This window comes from Trematomus bernacchii, unplaced genomic scaffold, assembly GCF_902827165.1.
Source record: "Trematomus bernacchii unplaced genomic scaffold, fTreBer1.1, whole genome shotgun sequence".
Classification (NCBI taxonomy): Eukaryota; Metazoa; Chordata; class Actinopteri; order Perciformes; family Nototheniidae; genus Trematomus; species Trematomus bernacchii.
In genome coordinates, this window is record NW_022987689.1 from 7,747,524 (window position 1) to 7,771,510 (window position 23,987).

The window sequence follows — 23,987 nt, forward strand, 5'->3', positions numbered from 1 at the left end:
CATACAATTTTCAGGTTTCATGTTCTTTGCACAACAATTACTGTACAGAGAAACAGTTTTTGTCAAATTATTGGATCATGTTCATTTAATATATATACAAATATCCTGCAAGTAAAAGCAAAATGAGAATCTGAGACATTAAATACTAAAAAATGTATACATTTGTAGTAGAAGTAATGAATTCAAACAGGAATGTTTCTGTATGCAAATGTAGGTCTTAATCCATGTTCAGAAGTGATTAAAGTATGCGTAAACAGTGTTAAAACAGTAAGTAAAGCTGGTGTCAGGATAATGGTAAAAAGATAGGAAGATTGAAGTTGATGTGTATCAAGTTTGCGACTCTTACAACCTCAGACCCAGTGCCTGGATACGGTTCCAGGTTCCTGCTGTGCGGACTGAGGCTGGAAAAAGGAGTCTTTTTTATTATGGTCCTTGGTCTTGGAATGACCTTCAATCAAGCCTAAAACTGAGGGCATTTGTCTCAATAGCATGCTTTAAATTGAAGTTGTCTGAAGTCCTTACCACCAGCTGCTCTTGCAGTAATAAGTAGTGTACCTTTCTTACAGTCCTAATGTGCACAATGTAGTGACTGCTTTTTTTCGTCTTTTGTTTTCTTAGTTATGTTCTCTGTATTTTATATGTTTGTGTTATGTGTTATGTGTAACGTTGCTGCCTTCTTGGCCAGGTCAGCATTGAAAATGAGATTTTATCTCAATGCTTTTATCTGGTTAAATAAAGGTTAAATAAAAATAAAAATAAAAAGAGAAAAGAGAAGCATAGGGTAAGTATTTATACTGCAGAATGTCGGTCACATTAAAAAAAACGTATACTGGTTTTGTAATACTGATATAAATCATATATGGATATCTGAAATGGAGCTGATTGTCTTATGTACTGTATGGTTGTTAATATGTGGAAATTGCAGCAGGGAATTTTCAGATGTTCTTGTGAAAGTGCCATGCAAATACCACACAGAGAGTAAAATACCACAATGAGATGTAAAAACACACATATTTATTACCATAAGTCAATCATTTTGTATTATTATTTATTTTATTTATTCCATTATTTCCTTACAAAAGTATTTTGTGCATATTTCATGAACACCCATACAAATTAACCATTGTATGGGTTAAACAGTATGTAGAAAAATGCACTTATTAACATACTGTTCAATAATCTTTTACACATCTGTCCTGTGAAATTGATTTGAACTTAACCCTTTTTATGCACGTATATTTTTTTTGGATTTGCTCACAGTCTTGCCTTGGTTTGGTTTGGCGATTTCATTTTGTACCCTGGATAGAAAACTATCATATCTTAAGCGCTTTGTTTTTACTCTGGTTCAGGAGCTGGTTCGGCATACAGGAAGGGGTCATAAAGGTCACGCTTGAAATCATAGGGGTCAAAAGCAGGGGCTTCCTCGGTGGCTGGAGCTTCAGGGATGGGTTCCTCGACTTTAGCTTCCTCCTTTGTCTCTGCTTTCTCTTCAACAGGTGCCTCTGCGGCTGTTTCCTGGATCGGGCGCGGAGGGTGATCGATGAGGCAGTCAGGGTCCCAGTACGGATCGCAGTCGTACTCCATACCTTTAACAGTGACCTCAGGAGTAGGGGGAGGCGGGACAACCTTTTTGGGAGCAGGGGAAGGTGGGGGTGGGGGTGGGGGTGGTTTGGCAGGAGCAGCAGCTTTTATCTCTGCCACTGTTATGGGCCTGCAGGCGGGGTTAGCTCGTGGGTCGCACAGTACTGGAACAGCCCCCGTTGGCAGGTAGACGATCGCAGGTTTGCACAGGGTGTCTTTGGAGTTACACAGATAGATCGTCGGAGCATTCTCCAGAGGGTCTGGTGTTGGACCAGGGGTAGTGGGGGGTAGGGGAGGCAGAGTGGTAGTAGTTGGTGGTGCGGTGGTGGTCAGCACACCCATGACACTTTGGTAACTGGAGGCATCTGGGCCGTAGGTCAGCTCCAAGTGACGCATCTGCTGATACAGCATCCGGATCCTGTCGATCTCATACAGCTGAACACAGAAACATATGAGATTCTTGGTTAAATACTGTAACACAAGTAGTCCCACCACCTATGTAATCATTTACAATCAATCCTGCTTACTCCTTCAGTGTCTCCAATGCTGTTGTAGAAGCGGTAGTAGGACTGGAAATCAGGAGTGCCTTTGTACCACTTTGGGTCAACGTTCCTCTTTGGGCGAGAGTTAGTCAGGAAATCATGTGCCTGGGCAGAGTCAATGTTAACATTACCTATGGAAAAACACAGATTCAGGAATTAAATGGGGAAATAGTTTTTGTTTAATCAATATCTTTGTATTTATCTAAGGGTCAGCAGAGGCATTTTAATTCCTTAACTATTAGTATAAGTATTAATCTATAAAAACTACAAACTCAGCTCACTTTTTTAATAGTTTACCAGTTAACCATTTATGAAGAAAGTTAGTTTTAGTTATAATATCACTGAACTCACAGTGCTCTTTAATGTATTACATTTCTGTCTTGAAATATCTTAACTTTAGTACAGGTACTACTCAGCTCTTAAGATCATTGAATTATAAGTTAAAATTGTGATACGAACCGTTGCAAGAAAATACCTTATTCACTATAACCTATTGATTATATATGTATATGAATACTTTCTAATTAACCATATGACCTTTATGATAGCATTACAAACACATTAAATACCTCCAGGGTTCTTTAATTTCATCAGAGATGTTGCTTCTAGCAAACCTGGAGAGAAGTAGAGAATATATTAGACACCCCAAACTCAGTACTTCCCTCTGCAAGACGTTACACAGCAACCAAAGGAGAAATTATTCAAGAAGTCAAGGTCAGATGAAAGTAGAATGATTTCATGCACAAACCTGGCATTAACAACACATAGCATAGCGCCCTCAACGAGGACACCTGGGAAATCATCCTCAGCATCTGCAGTTGAAATGTCATGCAAAAACATTATTTTACATTCAGTCTTACATCACTGCTATAATACATACGTCTATTTCATAAGTATAAGCAAATACATGCATATTGAAAGCACAACAAATGTTGAAAATAAAACAAGAAAATATGCAAGGACACTTAAAGTTATCAATAATTATGAAGATACCCTGCTGGCAAAATAGAAAACCCCATTCCAATTTAATGTGAAGTAATTAACTAGTATCTTTCAAACATTTGGCAGAGCAATGTGCACAAAAAGCGTCAAATGCGAAGCAAATGCTACTTCGTCTTACTTTTAAACTTGACCTATAAGACTGAGAAAGAAAACGTAACGTACTCACCTGATGGTGCATCTCCCCAGTCCAGTTCTCATGTGCTGCACAACATACAGTAACTGTTCATAAGTACTGCTCTTAATACTGGGGCCTTTCCATTGGCCACTGAGCTGCAAGTTAGCCTAACTCCACCCTCATGCCGTTTCTGTTGAGACGTGGAAGATCTCATTAGTACACTGAGTGTGTACCAGCAGTAAAAGACCAACTTCAAACAAAATGGGTCTCCTTGTAAAGCCACAGGAAATGGTCCTGCAACAGCAGGGCACCTATGGGTGCCCAAGCAGTCCAGTTTCTCAGCTCTTTCTATGGGGTCATAGTCGTGGATGAAGCCATCAGTGGATGTAGAATGTATTCATAAAAAACAATACATCTTCCTAAATCTATAGCTGCCAAACACCCAAACAATATTTTGTTTTATGGCCAAAATATGCAAACCATGGCAACATGCACCCCTCTTACTGTAGCCTAATTCTTGACAAAACATGCCTGGAAGGTCAAAATTAACCCTTTGTCCAAAACAGCTGGATATGTCCTTTTAATTAGCTGTTGGCCAGTCAAAGAATAGAGGGGGAGCCAAGTTACCTACTGTTTAAGTCCCCAAGAAATATGCAAGAATGATGGGCTAGCTTCGTTCAAACACCACTGTAACGCAACCTGGGAAATTGTTGTTTAGGGACTTCAAACGAGCACTTTTATTAGTTTCCGCATTGATACACATCATTCTGAATGCCTAAATAGAAAATACACATACTGTACATGCACAACAAAGGTTAAGAATATTATTATTATTATTATGTACTATTTGGTTAAATATTTAGAACATATAAAATATTTTTGGGTTATTTTGCACTTGTTTTTAACTCTTTGTCCGTCCCGTCTCAATTGGAAACACAATGTTAAGAAACAAATTATATTTTTTAAATGTTTACTTAAGGACAGAAGTGTGGGTTCAGTTGTCAAACTATGCAAGTGATAACAAATAATGTGGCCATGTGATATAAAAAAACCCACATTTAACATTTCTTAAAGCACTTTGGGATTTGAAGTCAAATATGAAGTGCTTTATAAATGAAACCCATTATTATTATTAAAGTCTGAATGGGCTACATTTAGTGAAGACTTATGGTAGTAAACATTGTTGTATAACCCATTAGAGTCAAATGCTGTGTCTAAGTGTGTTTGTTTTGGCCTTCCCACCGGCTACAAAATGCCATGGAGTGTGATGACATGGAGTCAGACCAAAAACCTCCCTCAGAGCAGCCACATACTTGTTTTTAGCTGGCTTCAATGCATTTATTGGTTATCTTTTGACTATCCACATGTTCCTCGGGGCTCACCTGCCTGCTCAGTGTTTTTCATTTCAACAGTGAAGCTAATTCTATCCTTCAAACCAGCAGGCAAGGCTGCGATCAAAGAGAGCAAGAAGGAGACAGGGAGTCTATATGGGGGCTTTGCCAGGTGGCTAATGGTGAACATCATCCGGTAATTGCTCTGCACGCAAAAATGTGAGGGTCAGGGTACCTGTTACTTTTAAATGATATACATTTATTTTACCTGTACACTGGGACAAACAGCCGGCTAACAAAATAAATCAACTCATTTTACAGAAGGCTTTAGAAGGGCAAAAATAAAATGCCCCTATAGGAATCTGATACTATCTTTTCAATTTTTGCTGGCTTGTCAGACTTACACTTTTATATTATTTCTATATATTGGCTGTATTTAATCATTACATTGAGCCACTACTTGTCAATGGATAAGAGCACATCTGGATTTGTATTGTTGTAGCTTGACAATTGTGGAGATAAAAATCCCCAAATAATAAACATCATACTGCAATATCTCTAAATGTTAACCATAAATGTTACAAAGCATTTACAATGTTCCATACCCTTCATTCCATTGCCATGCTTGGGCCATATGTCCACTATGCATGTTCAAGGTGCTGCTCCATATTCCTGTTGTTAACCATGCTACATTGCAGGTATTTTGGATTCAACTTACTCTCTTGCTTGCTGAAGAAAAAAATGTGCAGGTCTGGAGTCAACTGGGCGGAAAACAAGGTTGTCAGTTACGGTTAGCCCTAAATTGGTCCTTTCTTGGACCACAAGATTAAGTAATGGAATCAGCCTAAACTAATCCTCATGTCAACACCACTCTTCGTCAGTGGTGGAAGAAGTATTCAGATTCTTAACTTAAATAAAAGTATTAACAACCCCCTCCCCACATACACATACACAAACACACCCATCTAGCACCATACACTTTTCTACTACACTGCTATGGACAGTCCTGTACACTACTGTACATATTTGTACTGTTTTAATATATTCATCCTCATCCGTTTTGAAGTGAATGCTATTTTGTAAATGTTGACGGTTGTGCCTTTTATTTATGCCTCTTAATTTGTGCATATGCATATGTGTGTCTATGTTTGATTATGTGTATATATATATATGAAAATGGTTGTACAGGTATGAATGAATGTATATATACACATATGTATTGTATATATGTATATTTTTTTATATATTTTTATCTTTACTCCTCGGGATTGTGAGAAACAGCATCTTGATCTCCCCGTCTGCCTCATAAACAGAAGATTGACAATAAAGTTGACTTTGACTGTGAAAATACTCCAAGTAAAATGCTGGCATACAAAACCATACTTAGAGATATACAACTAGAACAATTCAGCTTAACTAAAAGCTGTAATAGTATTAATAAGAAACAAAGCACATTTGGTTCTTTCACCCTTTGCTCTTGTTTCTCTTACTGCTGCCTGTTTCCATACCTGAACTCCATAATATTCTGTGAGTGTTGAAGACACAGCCAGATTTGTGCTGCCCCCAAGTGGTTTACTTGTTGCAGGTTTCAAATCAGCTGAATATACAACCTTTTAGTAAATAGCAGTATCAGGGGAAGTTCAGTGGACAAAGGTAAAGCTAATATCACATTAGCTGTTATGAATTATCAAAGAAGAGAACCTAAAGGGGATATACAGATATAGGTTTGGGGGGATTTAACTGTTTCCGGAGTCAGAGACTAATACATACATTGTTGAGTGTCAGAGGTGGGAAAAGTACTCAGATCTTGTACTTAAGTAAAAGCACCATAGTGTAGGAATACTCTGTTACAAGCAAAAGTCCTGCAATCATAGTGTGACTCAAGAAAAAGTAGAACAATTATTAGCATAAAAAAATACTTCATTATGCAGTTCGGCCCATTTCAGAATAATATATAATATGTTTTGATTATAAATATTGATGCATTAAAGTGTTATCAAAGCTGGTAAAGGTGCGGCTAGTTATAATTACTTTGTATACTGCAGGGTAGCTTGTGAATTTACTCCAGGTGTTACTAAATTCAAATTTAAGTATTTTATATATCATTAATCCAAATCTGCAAAGTAACTAAAGGTCCTAATTAAAAGTATTGGAGTAAAAGAACACTGAATTGTAGTGGAGTAGAAGTACAAAGTAGCATAAAATGGAAATTATCAAGTAAAGTACAAGTCCCTCAAAATTGTACTTAAGTACAGTACTTGAGTAAAATACTTACTTCCCTGGTCTGTTGAGTGTAAAGGGATCAAAATCAAAATCATTATCAAATAGGCATGCAGGAATTTAGTGAAACTGTGCAGTTTTCGATGCTGTATCTGACTGAAGAAGGCCCGCAGTGTCAGACTTTTAAAAACATTATGATATGGTTTCTTATGTAGTACTGTTTTTTTTTTTTAATACTGGTGTGTGTTCAAAAATATAATTCATTTACTGCCAATCTAATGCACAACACTCCAGTCCAGCAGGTGGCGGTAATGTACGACATCTTTGGTTGCCAACCGGCAATATACCTGAAGCAAAGAAGAAGTTCCTGGGTTGTTGACCTGTCAGCGTTGTAGTGCAAGCTGTCACTGCTGATAACTTGTCTGTCCCTCCGGTAACGTTAGATGCAGTTTTTGCCTGCAACACAGCGAGTTCCGGGGCGTTGAATTGACAGATTTATCGTACTTCCCGTTGTTGCTGGGGTCAGCTAACTGGCGAGCTAACGGCTAAAGTTAGCTCACAGTCGAATCAGCTTAACAGCTAGCTTGCTAGCTAGCATTCGACGGTAGATAGCAGCGTTAGCTAGCTTTTTTGCAGTTAGCTAGCTAGCCTGCTGGCAGTAGGAGTCTAGGAAGCCGCCCACTCCTGCAAAGCAGCATTCCGGACTAAAGCGTACACAAGTAAGTAAGCAGAAACCTTAACAAGATGTTTAACGTTAGCTAATATTGCTATCTGGGTTTACTTAGCATATTGATTTTAAGGATTTTTGCCAGAGGCGAAAGCGTCCAGTAAGCCAGTGTTTGACAGTTGAGCTGCACAACCTGTGTGACCAGTCAACTTGTCTGTCAGCTGTTTTAGTCACTGATTTAACTGTGTCATTAGTCTAACAATGCATACTGTGTATTATGCTAACTCGAATACGTTTTGGCATGCCTGTATGACGTTATCCAAGCGACATATTAAACTAAGTAGGAAAGCAGACAAGGGGAACATTGTGTGAAATGCAGCTGAAGCCTGTGTCTGGGAACTATCAGGCCTAAGAGCGAAATGGGCCCTTGATTTCTGAATTTTAACTCGACCAAAAGCATAATAATAACATAACATAACATAATAATAGTGACTTTTTAATGGATCTCCCAGTCCACAATGTCAAAAGAAAATAGGTTAAAAATGATTTTGATCATCGATTAATCAATTGAGTATTTTCTAAAGCTACATGTAAAAACATTTCTGGTTCCAACTTCCAACTAGAAGCTGGTCCAAGGATTTGCATGGTTGCAAACATAATTTGTGGGGTTTTTAGTCTGTTGCTCGATCTTTATGAGCATTTTAAAAACTTCATCTGGGGCTCTGGGGAATTCTGACAAGCAGCTTCACTATTTCTATATTTCTGTTGAATTACTGGATACATTATTTAACATTTTCATCTGTAATGCCAATTGTGTTAGTAACATCCCTGAATAAACTTGAAGCTACACTAAATGGCAATCTAATGAATTGCATTGTCATACTAAGGTTGCAGGGGCTATCATTGACCTCTGCTGCAAAGAAAAATCACTCTGCACTGTGCTTTGGTTGCTTTCTTATTATAGCAGCCTGTTTCAGTTATGTTGACACTTGCTGTTCATGTAAATCTCCTTTGAAAGTGTGTGAAAGTCCTGCAGGCTTCTCGCTCTCCGGGCTCAGCTGTTGCCAAGATAAAGAGGCAGAGGGTTGTTGTGCAAGAGCCCTGTGTGGGATCAGGTAGCTGTCACTAATAAGTTCATGCACAGCCACGCCTATCACACATTTCACTGAGTCACACTTTCAGAACTGACCCTATGGTTCAGCCAAGGGTTGTGTAGCAAGTTAAAGGGATAGTGCAGGTTTTAAAAGTGGGTGTATATGAGGGTCGTGTCTATAGTCACAGTATTGCCTACATTAGATGGCGGTTAACTTGCCCCCAGCTTAGAGAAGCATTTAAACGTGCACACATGGAAGCTAAGCAACCTTTCCTGTGGGCAGGGGCAGCACCAAAACAGATTTTAGCTACCTAAAAACAATTATATAAGTCTAAGTGTGCGTTATATTTAGAATATTTTCGTCCAGTCAGCAATTTGCATGTTCTGTCAGGTAAAATGAAGCTTTTTGTCAAAGGAATGGTGGCTTTAAAGATAATCTAAATAGCTTCAGTTCCCTTATCTTCAGTGCCGGTGCTCCTGACTCTGGATAATAAATCTCTATCCCTATCCCTTTAAAGAAGTGATGAGGCGAGACACTGAATGGGTCCCTCCCTTTAATGAGCTGAGGCTTTATTTATGTTTGCTTGATGGAATGAGTGGAATGTGGCAGAGCCCACAGGATCTCTGGTGTTAGGACATCAGCAGGAGTTTCTATTGTTTCACTCAATAAGACGTACAGGGTGGATGTCACATCATCTTCGTGGCTGGGATCTCTGAAGGTATTTCCATCTCGGTTTTAGGTCCTACTTCTGTTATAGCAGGATATCTATGGGCTCATTTAAGAGACTTACTTACACTCGGCTAGTTTTCTTTATCTTCTGGTTTCAGCTTCTTTAATGTAGGAAGTGACTGCTTTTATCTCTGGGTTTTCATGTGTTGTATTGATGAAGCAAGATGTTTCATGAAGTTTACCTACTGTTTCCTGTTTTTTATTCAGCTAACAATTCAAGGAATAATTGAAAAATGTATCTTAAGCAATAGACTTATTTTTTTCCAGGCCTATTTTATAATATCTACAGATAACCAGGATGTTGATCTCTTTGAAATCTTTTACTCTTTCTTATCGCATGCCTTTTTTTACCTTCCATGCCACTTTTGCTGTAACACTGTAAATGTCCCTGCTGCGGGACTGATATATACTTTTTAAATACTTCATAAGGAAATTCACCCATCTGATTTTTATATGGACAATTTAATTCACCTGAAATCAGTCAACATATAATACGAAAGTTGGCACACTTGTGGTGGTGAAGCAGGGCTGGATCTTCTCATGTAAAAGTCAACATTTTACTGATTCACCCTTGATGTGTGTAAATAAGAGGATCAGGATAGCAGGATGGTTTATTATCTGTACGTTTCAGAACAAAATGTTTGATGTTGAAACAGGTGGTGTTTGTTGTTTTGAATTCCAGTTGACCTTCCTATGTGACACTCCGCTTGTTTTATCCAATACTTCCTGGTGGTTGATCAAGCCGAGGCACACACTGAGTTCTCCCTCTGTTACTGGGTCAAGGTTGACTCAGTATTTGTCATCGGCCATTAATCACTGGTCCTGAATGCTATATATATAATGCCTACTATATTTATATATGATTGAGTTCCTGTCCAGCATGTGGAAACATTATCCTGAGTAAAACTGCAGCGTCTGCATCTCGAAGGTGTCAAAGCAGCACGGCGCGTGTTAAGCAAGCTCTGATTTAATTGCGTTTGTCTTAACATTTGACACAGATGGAGGCCCAAAGCTCCAGCGACATGCTGCTGTCCAGAAAGAGGAGGAGAGAGAGCTCCACCCGGGACACAGAGGAGGCGGAGAGGCTTGTGAAAATCCCCAGATGTACTGTGGTGAGTCAGCTGTGTTCTTCGGCTGTCATTGAGCAGCGTGTTGTCCAGCAGTTTCTATTGGCTCTGTGTAGCCAACTATGACTGTCTCTCTCTCTCTCAATATATATATGTGTCTGTATGCATAGCTCAACTTACTAGAAGAACGTTGAAAAATGAAATTCACATTCAGTATATTAAAACATTCTTACTGTATCTGCTATGTGTGGCCTGTGTCACACGTTCTATAACACTAACAGCATTTATTCCCAAATCAAATTGTTCCAGGAAAGGATATTACAAAATCATAACGCAATCATTTTCCTTACAAGGGAAGAGTAAATTAATCACCAAGGTGTGTTGTTATAATTTTTGTGTGAATAAATAACAAAGTTACTTAATCACTGACATATTCCACTTCTTTTGATTCGGGTCTTTTAGGGATTGAAGCACCCTGCGCCTTTTGCAGATGAGCTGGAGCCAGTGACTAAAAAGCCCTACGTGAGGGTCAACATGGAGGAGGCGAAGAGGGGGACACATCGTGAGTCTTATTCCTCAGTCTGTCGGTTAATATGTCTACTTATTGCCTCCTGATCCTTTGACCTTTGACCTTTCCCCCCCAATATCAGTACACAACCTCTCAATATTGAATATAGTCATACCAGTGGCGAGCCGTGACTTTTATACCTAGGCCCTCTGACCCCCCCCCCCCCCTTCCCTCGAAAAAAAACCAAGAGTTATTACGTCACAGCGTATACTTCAGCGGAATATCAAAACAGCGGCCCGGGGTGCAAAACGCATCAATGACAGCGACCCTCTACCACACAAAACAACACCATTTATATAAACACCTATCATGACAGGGCACCCACAGCCAAGTAACAATTCCAAATGAATTAAGTCGGCACGGTGGCCCACATTGAAAATGACTTAGGCCTACCTTTGATGATCAAATCACTTAAACACAAAGTCCATCCTCCTGTCCTTTTGGATGAAGTACTTGATGGCGGGGTCATGCAGCTGATCCTTTGCCACTCCAACATTTTCTTTTTTTTTATGTTTTCAAATATTATTTTTTAGAATATCTTAGGCCCTCAGAGAGGGTCTAGAGCAGTGGTTCTCAAATGGGGGTACGCGGACCCCTAGGGGTACGTTGCAGTACTGCAGGGGTTACGTGAGATTTATTTTATGTTAATGAAAAAAACAACATAAGTAATGCATTTAAACAAACTACTAATAGTAGATGAACTACTTTAATCAAAGGTTTCCAGTCATTCTGGATAATAAAATGGGAAAAATAAACAAGGTGCTCTCTTTTCCTCTCCCTCTCCTGACAGCCCGTCAGTCTCGTGCAGCTCGCTGAACCTGTAATAAGTGACCCAACAGTAAAGAATAAATATATGTATAACTAGTTTAGCTAGTTCCAGAGTAGATAAACTAGCTAAGTGTGTTAGGTCTAACTCTTAATGTATTTAATTTTGCTCCGCTCACCGGTCCGTCACAGCGGGGGAGCTGTGATCATGCAGAGCTGCGTGTTCTCCATCAGCAGCAGCTGATTCAAGGTTCAAGGTTCTTTATTGTCAATCTGACATAGCTACAGAGTAATTATGTAGTTGAAAATCTTATGTCACAGGCTTCTCCAACAATGTAACATAATAACATAATAACAATAAGAGCAAGAGCAATACAAAAAGAAAAATAGTTATAAAATAAAGTGATGATGTGGAATAGTGCAGTACAAGTCTATATACAAGTTATTGGAATGATATATATATATATTAGGTATTAGATACATAATACTGAGTAGCAGATGAATGTTTTGAAGTTGTTTCAACAGTTCCATTTTTTAACAGTCTCACTGCCCGCGGGAAGAAACTGTCTCCGAATCTGCTTGTCCTTGCCAGGATGCTGCGGTAACGTCTGCCAGACGGCAACAGAAAGAACAGTTTCAGATCAGTTTCTGATCTGATCTCTCTCTCGCGTCCGGTTATACTTCACTCCCGTTTATGTCCAAATCTATCAGATCTAGCTAGTTCTAGTTAATTATATGACTGCCTGCTTATCAAAGGACACCTAAACAATAAGCGTTGCTTAGCAACGGCGTGTGGCCGCAAAGTATAGCGCAGCATTATGCATATGTTTATATGAGGGGTCAAAATCCCATGCTCATAAAATGCTCATATATTTTTTTTCTCTTCCTTCCCCACGCCCCAAAATAAATAAATAAATAAATATACCAATTTTAGGAAAAGTAAGGAAGTTTGAGCAGTGTGGGTTTTATATTAACAGAGTTATACATATTTCAAAACGCGAAGTGTAATAACTGCAGTTTGCCTCCCTGTCAGAATGACAAAGATCCTCAGTGAAGCACAAGCCCATGTTTCTCACTAAATTGTAAGTACAACTTATTAAAAAGATCAGTTCAATGCAACTAATGTCGTCTTAGTGTTATTGCATGATGTTAAAATTGGTTTGCCATGAATTTAGTGATGGATTGTAAACATTTGAAATGTAGCATTTAAGTGTTTCTCAGTTACAATGTTGTTGTTTTAATAAATCAGACACTGATGGTGCAGCACTGTGCTGTACCTCTTCATATAGGCATTTTTTCCTTAACAAATAGTTTTTGCGCTGATCAGGGGGTACTTGGCTGAATTTGTTTTTCAAAGGGGGTACATTATTGAAAAAAGTTTGAGAACCACTGGTCTAGAGGGCCCTGACGGCTCGCCACTGAGTCATACATATAACAAGTACAATTATCCTTCTGTACAGAATAATAACGCTTGCATCTCTTGTCTCTGTCCAGCTGACAGACCGGTGCGGGTGTATGCAGATGGTATCTTTGATGTTTTCCACTCAGGCCACGCCAGAGCACTCATGCAGGCTAAGTGCCTCTTCCCCAACACACACCTCATCGTAGGAGGTAAGTCTTTGTCTGTGCGTCCATTCAGGCTTTCACAGCAGCAGACCTTTTATTAACTGCTTCTTTGTGTGTGAAACAAAAAAAACAGGAAAACTATTGAGACGGTTCCAGTTCAGTCTGACAAAGCCAGGAAAAGATAAACTGATAATTAATAATGCAAGAGAAGGAACATTAACTGATACATTGTGAGATATTACTAAATGTTGCTAGGTCTATTTGTGATGATCGAATCATGGTTAAGGACATTTCCAACAATCATTTCTATGTCTCTTTCTCTTCAAAGTGTGCAGTGATGACCTGACCCACACATACAAGGGCTTCACAGTGATGAATGAGGATGAGCGATACGATGCCATCAGTCACTGCCGCTACGTGGATGAAGTGGTGCGGAACGCTCCCTGGACGCTGACGCCGGAGTTCCTGGCAAAACATCGCGTGAGTGGATGAGACGGAGAAACATCAAGACAAAACAACACATTTACAGAATGGGTTATTGGTTGGTTTATACATCAAAAATCTTTAGTTGAGAGATTGAGAAGGCAAGCCACCATTCTGATCCTCTGTAACTTCTCCCTCCCATTTCTTTGTGTGTCCGTACACTTTGTAGACTGCTGTGTTGATGTGTGTTGTAATGACTCCTCCAGATTGACTTTGTGGCCCACGACGACATCCCATACTCCTCTGCAGGCAGTGATGACGTGTACAAACACATCAAAGAAGCTGGTGAGTGGAAAGAAACCAAGAGTGGGGTGTGGTAGCATGTCATGTGTGTGTGTGTGTGTGTGTGTGTGTGTGTGTGTGTGTGTGGTGTGTGTGTGTGTGTGTGTGTGTGTGTGTGGTGTGTGTGTGTGTGTGTGTGTGTGTGTGTGTGTGTGTGTGTGTGTGTGTGTGTGTGTGTGTGTGTGTGTGTGTGTGTGTGTGTGTGTGTGTGTGTGTGTGTGTGTGTGTGTGTGTGTGTGTGTGTGTGTGTGTGTGTGTGGTGTGTGTGTGTGTGTGTGTGTGTGTGTGTGTGTGTGTGTGTGTGTGTGTGTGTGTGTGTGTGTGTGTGTGTGTGTGTGTGTGTGTGTGTGTGTGTGTGTGTGTGTGTGTGTGTGTGTGTGTGTGTGTGTGTGTGTCAAAATGAGATGCATTGTGGGACATGTAGTTTATGGACAACGTGCTTCTGTAAAGTGGCATGTAACCGTATAATAAACGTATTGTGCGGGCCACATAGGGCCTTGAGTTTGACACCCCTGATATAAGGGGAAGGCTAATTCCTACATCTGTATCTGGTGAGTGCTGACCTTCTCCTTCTCCTCCCCCGCTCCCCTCCCCCCTCCACAGGGATGTTCGCTCCCACCCAGCGGACAGAGGGCATCTCCACCTCTGACATCATCACACGCATAGTCCGAGACTACGACGTGTACGTGAGACGCAACCTGCAGCGAGGATACACGGCGAAGGAGCTCAACGTCAGCTTCATCAACGTACGACAGCTAGCTTCTGTTCAGTCATTTCGAATAAGTCATTTGCATCTTTCTTTTTTGATCTAACCTTTGCTGTCCCACCCATCATCAGGAGAAGAAGTACCACCTGCAGGAGCGCGTGGACAAAGTGAAGAGGAAGGTGCGTGACGTGGAGGAGAAGAGCAAAGAGTTTGTCCAGAAGGTGGAGGAGAAGAGCATCGACCTGATCCAGAAGTGGGAGGAGAAATCCAGAGAGTTCATCGGCAACTTCCTGCAGATGTTCGGCCCCGAGGGAGCTCTGGTGAGGATGTTGGTTCAGTTGGTTTCAGTCTCTACTCGTTGTGTAACCAGGCAGCAACACATCCTTCTTCACACCGTCACACTGGTCACTGCTGCTCTGCCTGGGTCACCTCGGTTACACACATGTAATAACATACCAAAGAACACCTCATCCTTTTGCTACTTAATAATAGTAAATACACATTTCAGAAAGCATTCATTAGTTCAGTAAATGTATTGGACTTATTTTCATTTACTGTCCATTTTAAAATGGCATACACATGTCCATAACCTTAAAAGCTTTGGTATGCTTACAGAACCTGCTAATTAGCTATTCAGACTTGTGTTACATCATACACTTAAATTTGATTAACTTGAATGTCACTAACCCAACATTTAAGAATGGTTGGCTCACTCCAATTGTATTCGTACATTCAAATAGTTAGCACTATGATTCATTTTGTGTACAATTGCAAACAGGAAAACCCAAAAGCCCATTTAACAGTTAGAAAGAAGTCAGGGAAGAGGAGTGGTGAATATTGCTATTTTGCATGTCAACTTTTGTATACATTATTTTAATAAGTATGAACCCAAGAATTCATAATGCGTTTCCGTCCCCAAAGATGTCTGTGACGTCCATTTGTTTTACTATATATGTTTTCTTTGTAGTGTAGAAAGACAGACGGCTACATTAGCGTGCATTAAGACGGGAAAACAGCTGAGTGGTGAATAAAATGTTGCTGAATGAAATGGGTCAAACCAAACAGTAAAGCCTCAGAACCGCTCTCTGACTGTTTGAAGCACAGTTTGTAATCCTGAATCCATCCCATCAACATGTTTCAGACCTCCTAACGTCTCCCCCCCCCCCCCCCCCCCCCCCTCCCCACCTCCCCACAGAAGCACATGCTGAAGGAGGGGAAGGGCCGCATGCTGCAGGCCATCAGCCCGAGGCAGAGCCCCAACAGCTCCCCCTCCCGAGAGGAGCGCTCCCCCTCTCCCACCTTCCGCCTCCCCTTCTTCACCAAGACCTCCCCTCCCCCCTCGCCTCCCCCCCACCACAGCGGCGCCCGCGGATACCTCGTCAGCGAGGACGACGATGACGAAGACGACGAGAGCTAGAGCACACCTGGATCCATCGCTGTCGCCGGGGGTTACCGCCAGACGCTAAGGCTGTCGAGTCACATGGAGCTCCTGCTTCCATTTTCTTTTTTTTTCTGTTTATGATTTTTACATTTTTAGCACTTCAGTGTAACCGTACTAGCAAGTTCCACCACAGCTTTTGTTTTAAAACAGACATTTTTATCCTCTTTGTTTCTGTGTATTGGTCAGTAAACTGTACCACTAGTCATTCACATTCTTTGAATATTAGTTTGATCTATCTCCGTCACTTTTCATGTCGAGTTAATCAGTCTCTCACCAGCACTTAGGAATATTTTCAGGGGTGCACTCTTCCATATACTGACGGGTTCTTTAAGGTTGGCGTTGTGAAGTAGAGGTTTGTGTTTTCGTCATGGCTTTAGCTGGAGGGCTCGTATGGTTTGGGTATTTTGCTGGAACGTGTAGTGGGAGCGGTGAGCTGAGATGTTTAAACGTCTCCTGGAAGTCTTTCAGAGCAGGTCAGGGAACTGGACAATTGAATGATGTGGGGCAGTTTATACTCTGCTCATACTAACAAGAACATGACTTTAAACTAACAGGAAAACTCCAGATGATGTCAGATCTGAACCTGGGAGTGGAGTGTTTCACTAAACAGCAGCTTTGCAAGTTTGTCTGCCTGCTTTGGGGTTCTGCGTGTCTGCGTGTATGTGCATGTGATGTTTGTGAGTGCAAGTCGGCATGTTCGGACGCCTGTTGACAGATCTGGGTTCAGCTTTGACTTTTACTGCATACAGTAATACCTTTGCTTTTATGACAAGAATCAGTCTTTGGAAGACTAGTTTTAAACTGGACGCCTTTCTTTCTGTCGATGTAGAAATACTTATTTTTGTAGATTTCATCCGTCTTTATCCTCTGTACAGATAATAATCTTAATCATTTCTGTTTTAGAAGTGCTTTCACAGTTTGAGCAGTGAATCAACATGAGCCAGGCTGGAGTTATATGTTACGGTTTTCTTTTTTTGACTGCATCCCCTGGGCCTGTAGGGAGGTACTCATTCAAATTGGATACACACAATAGAAAGTCAAATCAAAAAAGACATGAGAACTGTCTCAATTCCTTACTTCTCTTGATGGATACGATCTGAGGTTAGTCGGAGTTAGAAGCACACTTTTATGATTAAGGCTTTTTTATGAATCGCACACACACACGGCAAAATATAAAACACTGTCTTAAACATTGAGCTTTTTTCACCAATCTGCAGGACTTCTGCTGGTGTTGAGGGTTCGGGATTCTGTACTCAAAACTCCCGATCAACGTTTATGTAGCTACCTCCTTCTGCCCTGAATGTTTATATAGCTACCTCCTTCTGCCCTGAACTGATTTAGTTTCCTGAGATGAGCACAAAGTTTGAACATTGTTTTTGTTTGCCGCACTGAAGCAAGGTGACTGAGTCCCTCCGGCCTGGGTGTGCTTTTCCTGCATTAATGCGTGTGTTGTCTCCTATATAACTGAAATATGAAACATCACAGCTGATCTGAAGATGTAATGCAATACTGTGAAATGACTAATATAAATGTTGGCAGATGTCAGATTGATCTGTGCTAGGCTTGGTTTCCCAAAAAGAACTTGCAATGAAATCACTCTTCGCTACAGCCTCTATTCTTCAGGGTGTGATTCAATAACTCAAATGATTCCCATCGCTATGAATTCCTACTTTTTGGAATTAAAAGCAAATCCAGCTGTGATTTGTGCTAAGCTACTTTTGGGAACCCTTGCCTCGATTCTTGTGGAATCTGTTCCTTTAAATCCGTGTGAACTTCTCAGTCAGCATGTCCGGGAGTCAGGTGGCAAAAAGACTTAAGGGCAAGCCGATAACTGACTACTGCTAGATACAAATGTAAATGTTTTAAACCGCAGTTTAATCATGTATCATTTTACTGTTTGAGTTTTTAGTCCTGGATGTAGAGGAAAGGCGAGACAGGAAAAGTGTATTAAACATGTTGGCCAAAGCATTTCTGGACTGAGACCTTTTCTTTTTGTTGTGCGTTGCTGGGGTATTCACCCGGGTGCCAATAGCATCTGACTTATACCCCTTTCACACCGGCGCTTTTCCAGCTCCTGCTGGGAGCTAGAGCCTGAAAAGCGCCGGTTTTTCCTGTTCACACCGCAGCGGCGGCGCGTCATAGCTCAGGAATGCGGTTCACTTCCAGCTCCAAAAAATTGTCGGTCCAGAGGCAAGAGCTTCGGAGCTATGACGCGGCGTCTCTTACGTCGAGGCGTGCAGGAAACCTTACTTTGACCATCCGTTCGCTGTTATTGATCATTGTGGAGATGCATGGGCTATACAGGTTGTCATGTCCGACTATCAGAAGTAGAATCATAATGAAAAATACGCCGGTAAAATGTGCCTATAGGAAACGGCTTAGCAAGTAGTCAGTTTAGCTTCGGTTGCTATGCTAACATCACCCATGTTATACCAGAGAAACTTTCATAACAGCGTTGTGATGCCAAACAGCGTCAATTCAGACTGACACACATTCACTTAAGGGGAACTGGGGATATGTATCAGCTGCTTGTGTGACAGTCAGACAGTGAATACTTTAGAGCCGTGTGAGCTAACCCGGAGCTAACGGAAAAATAAACTCCCGTGGAAGAGCAGCCAGCACTGCAGCGGTCGGTAAATGCCGCTGAAACACATTAATAAACAATGAACCACGGCACTCTGGAGAAAAGTATAAGGTTGGAGAAGTCGTTATTTAATTTAATCTGGCTTCGTATGATTAAAAGCAACACGATCATCGACCCGATGCAGTCCCCGGCCCGTTGTTGTTGTGGGAGAAAATCAGCGACGTAAACTGTGACGTCATGACGCAGCAGCGGCAGCTCTGGGCAGTGTGAACAGAGCAATAGTATGAAGCTGCAGCCTCGGAGGCTGCACTCTCAGGACCGCACTATCAGGACCCTAGTTGTTTTGCAACATCGCCACCTAGCGGATTGGATGACCGCAAAAGTACAACCAGCGAGTATTGAGTCTCATACACTGCGAGTCTCTTTAGACATTGTAATGCTTGTTATTAACCATCTAAAAATGCATGAAAATATGTTTTTCTTACTGAAATTACATTATTATTATTAACAAGTTGTTTATATGTTTTTGATTTTGAATAACAAATGTATTTTGTATGTCAGATGCAGTGGCGGCCGGTGGTCTTTTTTTTTGGTGGGGCTCTTGACGTACCGTAAGTGACCTACCCGGGGGGGTCCGGGGGGTTTCCCCCCGAAATTTTTTTTCGAGAAATGACCCCTTAAATGATGACTTCTGGTGATGTTAGAGGGGGGGGGGAAAGGAGAAATCGAGGCTTAAAAATATGAGAAGACTGATCAATACCTCCATAATCTTCAGTGTGGAAAATATTATTTATCAACCTGAACACCTGTACTACTTTACCAGGAATTTGTGTTCTCAGAACTGGTCTGTTTTTTTCTTTCTTAAAACTGTTCATGTTTTATGAACCAACACCTTCACCAAGTAGCTTTACAGTGAACTGCATGTGAGATATAAAATTAATAGCATCTTTTCAGTAGCATTAATTATAAATATTTAAGTGGTTCAATACAAGTCACTACAGCATTTCAAACTGAACTGTGAATAAATGCAATTTAAAAAAAATAACCACAGCACAAAATGTCATAAATTGTGTTTTTTCTTTGTTTCTCTGAGGATTATTTACAAACAGGCTTATTTACATATAGCAATAACTCAGAAATGAAAAAGCTACATCGTCTAACACGAACAACCAGTTAGCATAATGATAATATATGTGTTATGTACAATGTAACTGGCAAGGCTAGAGCAAGAAAGAACATAAAGTTTGCAAAAGGTTTAAATAACTTCAAGTATCTGTCTTCAGATTACGTGGAGGTTTTAGTCCGATGGGAAGCAGATTTTAAGCGACACCGAAGATAAACCAAAAATGTGGTGGAGCTGCAAACCGTGTAGTGTTGCTGGGACAGAACAGGAGCTATAACCGTTGGAAAATACATCACAGACAATGCAACAAACGTGGAGACAGAACAATCACTTCTGTGATAAATGCCCACTTATTAATAAACTTCTAACAACCATGGGAAACCTCCTCTCTACATATAAAGTGATATCCAAGCATGGGAAACAAAAGACAGCATTTACCTGTTTGCATCCAGCTAGCCAAGCCTTTCTTGTGTACCAGCTACTAAGCCTCGTGTATAAATGTTGTCTTTTTCACGAGATTGCTGCGATATATTCAAATCGGGTTGGTCCGGTGCAAGGTCTTTAAGCAACAATTTATCTGACAAACTTCTCCTTTCGAAAGGATTGGAGATTAGCTCTTGAACAGAATTAGCCGGGGACCGAGGTCCGGAGACTCCACCTGCACACGAAGCCATCCTCATCAACTACTGCGTCAACCGGATACGAGTCACTGTCCAAACTACTCACAGACTGCACTGGGCGCTGACATTGGCGCCCGGTGACCGTCATCTTTGACGACGCTGATTGGCTGAAATTATATTTTCGCGGCATAGTTTACACGTTACAGATAGCAACAGTCAGCTGCTGGTGGCTGCTGCTGCACTGGTTGAAGGCTCCTCTCTTAGCGCCCAGACGAGAGAAGGTGCATGGGCAAGTCCAGGCAGGAAACATGTGACTTATCAGTAACTTTAGACATCGTAACACAATTTTAAACAAGATTTTATTGTAGATTATACATTTTACTGATACCAATTATATAATATTTACCTTGTTCATTAAAAATAAAAATAAAAACATATATATTTTTTTAAACATATTTTTTTTTTTATTTTAATTTCCTTTCTCATACAATAATAGTGTGTGTGTGTGTGTGTGTGTGTGTGTGTGTGTGTGTGTGTGTGTGTGTGTGTGTGTGTGTGTGTGTGTGTGTGTGTGTGTGTGTGTGTGTGTGTGTGTGTGTGTGTGTGTGTGTGTGTGTGTGCGTGCGTGCGTGCGTGTGCGTGCGTGCGTGCGTGCGTGTGGACACTGTGATGGATCGTTGAGCTATGTGCAGCTCAAGGCATATATGCTCGAATGGGAGCTGCCTGGACGCTGCAATAATGTTGCGCGTACTATCCGTGCTGAGTGTGCTGACTTTTCGTACAATGTCACACTGTCTGGCTACCTGCATAAAGTCAAGTGCTCGGCGCAGTTGTCGGCGAAATGTCATTGAAACGGCTCCTTATATCCGTTAGCGCAGCTAGCTAGCACCAGATGCTAACAACAACAACACCAGGGTTGCCAACTCTCACGCATCTGGCGTGTGACACACGCTTTCACTCTCAATCTCACGCTCTCACGCTGCCCAAACTATTCTCACGCCAAAAATAAGAATACGAAGACTAGAAACGGTTTTGAAAACTTTTGTCACGTAGTGATCGTCTTCTCAATAGAACATCTTTGATAATGTCTTCTGGCCAATCAGAATCACGATAACGGCGTGGTGTTGTTGCAGGAAGTCCCGACGGAGAATACTTTTGCGGTAGTACATCTCTATACATCGATACAACATTACGTGTTGATAGAAATCAACACGTAATGAAATAAGACCCCACGGTTTGATGATTGATAGGTGTGTGGGCTGTCTTTCATTTTGACACACAGAACAATGGGGGCTATCCACCCTTATCCACAATGTAAAGTAATTCACACAGCCTCTTCTGTGAGGAGCAGCAGGTTCAGCTTTCAGAACAAAGTAACACAAAACTAATATGGCATTCATTTTTTTAAATGTGTAGTAATAGATTTATTTATTTTTCTTCTCAAGAGAGTACCAGAATGTGTATTTTATGTTAGTATTTAAAAAATTCTCCTGGGGGAGAATCCCCCCAGACCCCCCTGCAGGGGTTGGGTTTTCAGAATGTCAACTCTTTCACTTGTGGGGAAATTGCATGATTGGCTCCAGGTCGCCCTTTTTATTTACTACAAGACAAATGTGCCTTTTTATTTCATACAGTTCAATTTGGATTGAGACAGGGAAATAATCTAAACCTCACGCGTGGCGTTTCACTGTCGGGGGGATGTATGCATGTAATTACATTGCAAATACTGACTTGAGCTCCACCACAAGGGTTAGCCCTACCATAGATTACCCAACAAAAATACTCTGAAGCGCATGCGCAGATCTAAGATCCAGTAGAAATGATAAAAAAGTAAAAGTCTGCTGCTTATTGTTCTACTAGGCCAAAATAGAGTCAAAGAGTATATGAGAGTGAGAGTGTGTTAATTAATATATTTGGCAGTTTGGAGTAAGTCTGTAGATTTGTTTGTGTGTGTGTGTGTTTCATGTATAGGCCTCTCACGATAATTAATTTTGTTGGATACATTTTCCCGGAAATTATTGCGATAAGCGATAATATTGTCGGCACCGTTGTATGACCATTTTAGACCACTGACATAATAATATATAATAATTATTCAAGTACATCCTTTCAAACTGCTTGTCACATCCTCATGTAAATGGCAATTTATCGAGGTCAGAAAAGTTATCGAGTTCATTTTTATTTATCGTACGATAAGTCAATTAATTGCTTATCGCGACAGGCACACAATAAAACAGTGGAAACAAACATGTTTGACTTTCATTAGTGAATGAAACTGTGTGCCCTTTATAGTCTGTGTCCATTATTGTGTATTTGTATATATTGTATATATATCCTATATATATGCTAAGGTCCCGCTGCTGACACGATAGCAGTCATTTCGTGCGCATATGTGTAATTAAACCGAATTAAACCCATGATATGAAAATCTCACTCCAGCCAGGTACCCAAAGTTGGCAACCCTGCAACACGTAAGGTGTGCCTCGCTCGCGCGAGTCGCGCCACACATACACACTCCCTCCCGGTCCTCCCGATGGCCAGTCCGGGCCTGCCAGTGAGCGTGGAAGTGTGGTCTGCCACAAGCGGGCTGCAGGAGCGGGGCTGTCAGCATCAGCTTGTCGATGGTATTTTACACTCGATGCGCTCTGAAACTACGGCGGCCGAGGACAAAAAATACACATGCGTTAATCGCGTTAAAATAATTAGTGGCGTTAATTTTTTTTTGCGTTAACGCGTTATTAACGCGTTAACTTGACAGCCCTAATATATACATGCCCGGCGCCGTGGGAGGGCCAGGCCCTCCCATTTGACATTCCTGCCCTCCCCCAATAAACAAGTTTATTATATATATATAATGTGAATAAATATATATATAGTAGTAATAATGATATAATCTATTTATAATTGTAAATGTATATTGTATGTAGACATACATTTAGATGTATATTTTGTTAAAAGAAAACAAAACTGTTAATTTAGTTTTTGGGAGAAGGGGTGGGGTTAAATAAGTGTAAACTCCTTTGAATCAATTTGATACTGCTTATGTTTCTACAGTATCATAATTCTCTTGTTTCATTTCATTATTATATATATTTTTTTTATTGTATTACACGTTCGCAATAAATCAAATCAAATGTGTCTTTGAAGAGGTGCTAGATTACTCAAAAACAACTGTTAGTGTGTTTATGCACCAGGCTGCAAAAGATAAACATGCAATTTGACGAGAGGAATTTCAGTGCAGAATACATTTTTATTTATTGGGCACTGTGGATTCTTCACTGGGGTGAGGCGGGGTCTGCTGTTCCCTCAACCACCAGACAACAGCTCCAGCTGCAGTACCCCGGGAAGCCCTCTTCAGGCAGTGAAAGACTTTGCAACATGTTGTGCATCGTTGTAAATCGGGCAAGGATCTCCCCTCTTGGATTGAAATATGCATCTTGAAAAAGAGAGAGCCTAATTGGTCAAACTGAAAATTTTGAAATACTTTCACAGACAGACATA

The 23,987-nt window shown here is 40.8% G+C and overlaps 2 protein-coding genes across 4 annotated transcripts; one reads left to right on the plus strand and one right to left on the minus strand.

The window, feature by feature from the left end:
• Positions 1 to 1,068: 1,068 nt before the first annotated feature.
• On the minus strand, positions 1,069 to 3,318 carry LOC117488473 (protein enabled homolog). Of its 2 annotated transcripts, XM_034137397.1 has the most exons (5): positions 3,292 to 3,318; positions 2,872 to 2,935; positions 2,693 to 2,737; positions 2,109 to 2,254; positions 1,069 to 2,016 (listed from the first exon to the last, which is right to left on the minus strand). In XM_034137397.1, exons 1-5 carry the CDS (start codon positions 3,301 to 3,303, stop codon positions 1,336 to 1,338), a joined length of 948 nt encoding a protein of 315 aa, XP_033993288.1. In that variant the 5' UTR covers positions 3,304 to 3,318; the 3' UTR covers positions 1,069 to 1,335. The 2 variants fall into 2 exon arrangements, with proteins under 2 accessions (XP_033993288.1, XP_033993287.1); XM_034137396.1 differs by lacking the exon at positions 3,292 to 3,318 and having other exon boundaries at positions 2,872 to 3,039.
• Positions 3,319 to 7,149: 3,831 nt separating this feature from the next.
• pcyt1aa (phosphate cytidylyltransferase 1, choline, alpha a) lies at positions 7,150 to 18,127 on the plus strand. Of its 2 annotated transcripts, none has more exons than XM_034137398.1 (9): positions 7,150 to 7,510; positions 10,280 to 10,393; positions 10,811 to 10,910; positions 13,176 to 13,292; positions 13,576 to 13,727; positions 13,937 to 14,015; positions 14,616 to 14,758; positions 14,850 to 15,038; positions 15,914 to 18,127. In XM_034137398.1, exons 2-9 carry the CDS (start codon positions 10,280 to 10,282, stop codon positions 16,133 to 16,135), a joined length of 1,116 nt encoding a protein of 371 aa, XP_033993289.1. In that variant the 5' UTR covers positions 7,150 to 7,510; the 3' UTR covers positions 16,136 to 18,127. The 2 variants fall into 2 exon arrangements, with proteins under 2 accessions (XP_033993289.1, XP_033993290.1); XM_034137399.1 differs by lacking the exon at positions 7,150 to 7,510 and adding an exon at positions 9,171 to 9,270.
• Positions 18,128 to 23,987: the final 5,860 nt, after the last annotated feature.

Excerpts from the sequence above, each read along its gene's own strand:
- pcyt1aa (XM_034137398.1), top strand. The coding sequence starts at position 10,280 with ATGGAGGCCCAAAGCTCCAGCGACATGCTGCTGTCCAGAAAGAGGAGG. Across the intron at positions 13,293-13,575 it reads CACACACCTCATCGTAGGAG|TGTGCAGTGATGACCTGACC; the intron begins GTAAGTCTTTGT and ends TTCTCTTCAAAG. Across the intron at positions 13,728-13,936 it reads AGTTCCTGGCAAAACATCGC|ATTGACTTTGTGGCCCACGA; the intron begins GTGAGTGGATGA and ends TGACTCCTCCAG.
- LOC117488473 (XM_034137396.1), bottom strand. The coding sequence starts at position 2,953 with ATGACATTTCAACTGCAGATGCTGAGGATGATTTCCCAGGTGTCCTCG. Across the intron at positions 2,738-2,871 it reads CTATGTGTTGTTAATGCCAG|GTTTGCTAGAAGCAACATCT; the intron begins GTTTGTGCATGA and ends ACTTCTCTCCAG. Across the intron at positions 2,255-2,692 it reads GAAATTAAAGAACCCTGGAG|GTAATGTTAACATTGACTCT; the intron begins GTATTTAATGTG and ends GTTTTTCCATAG.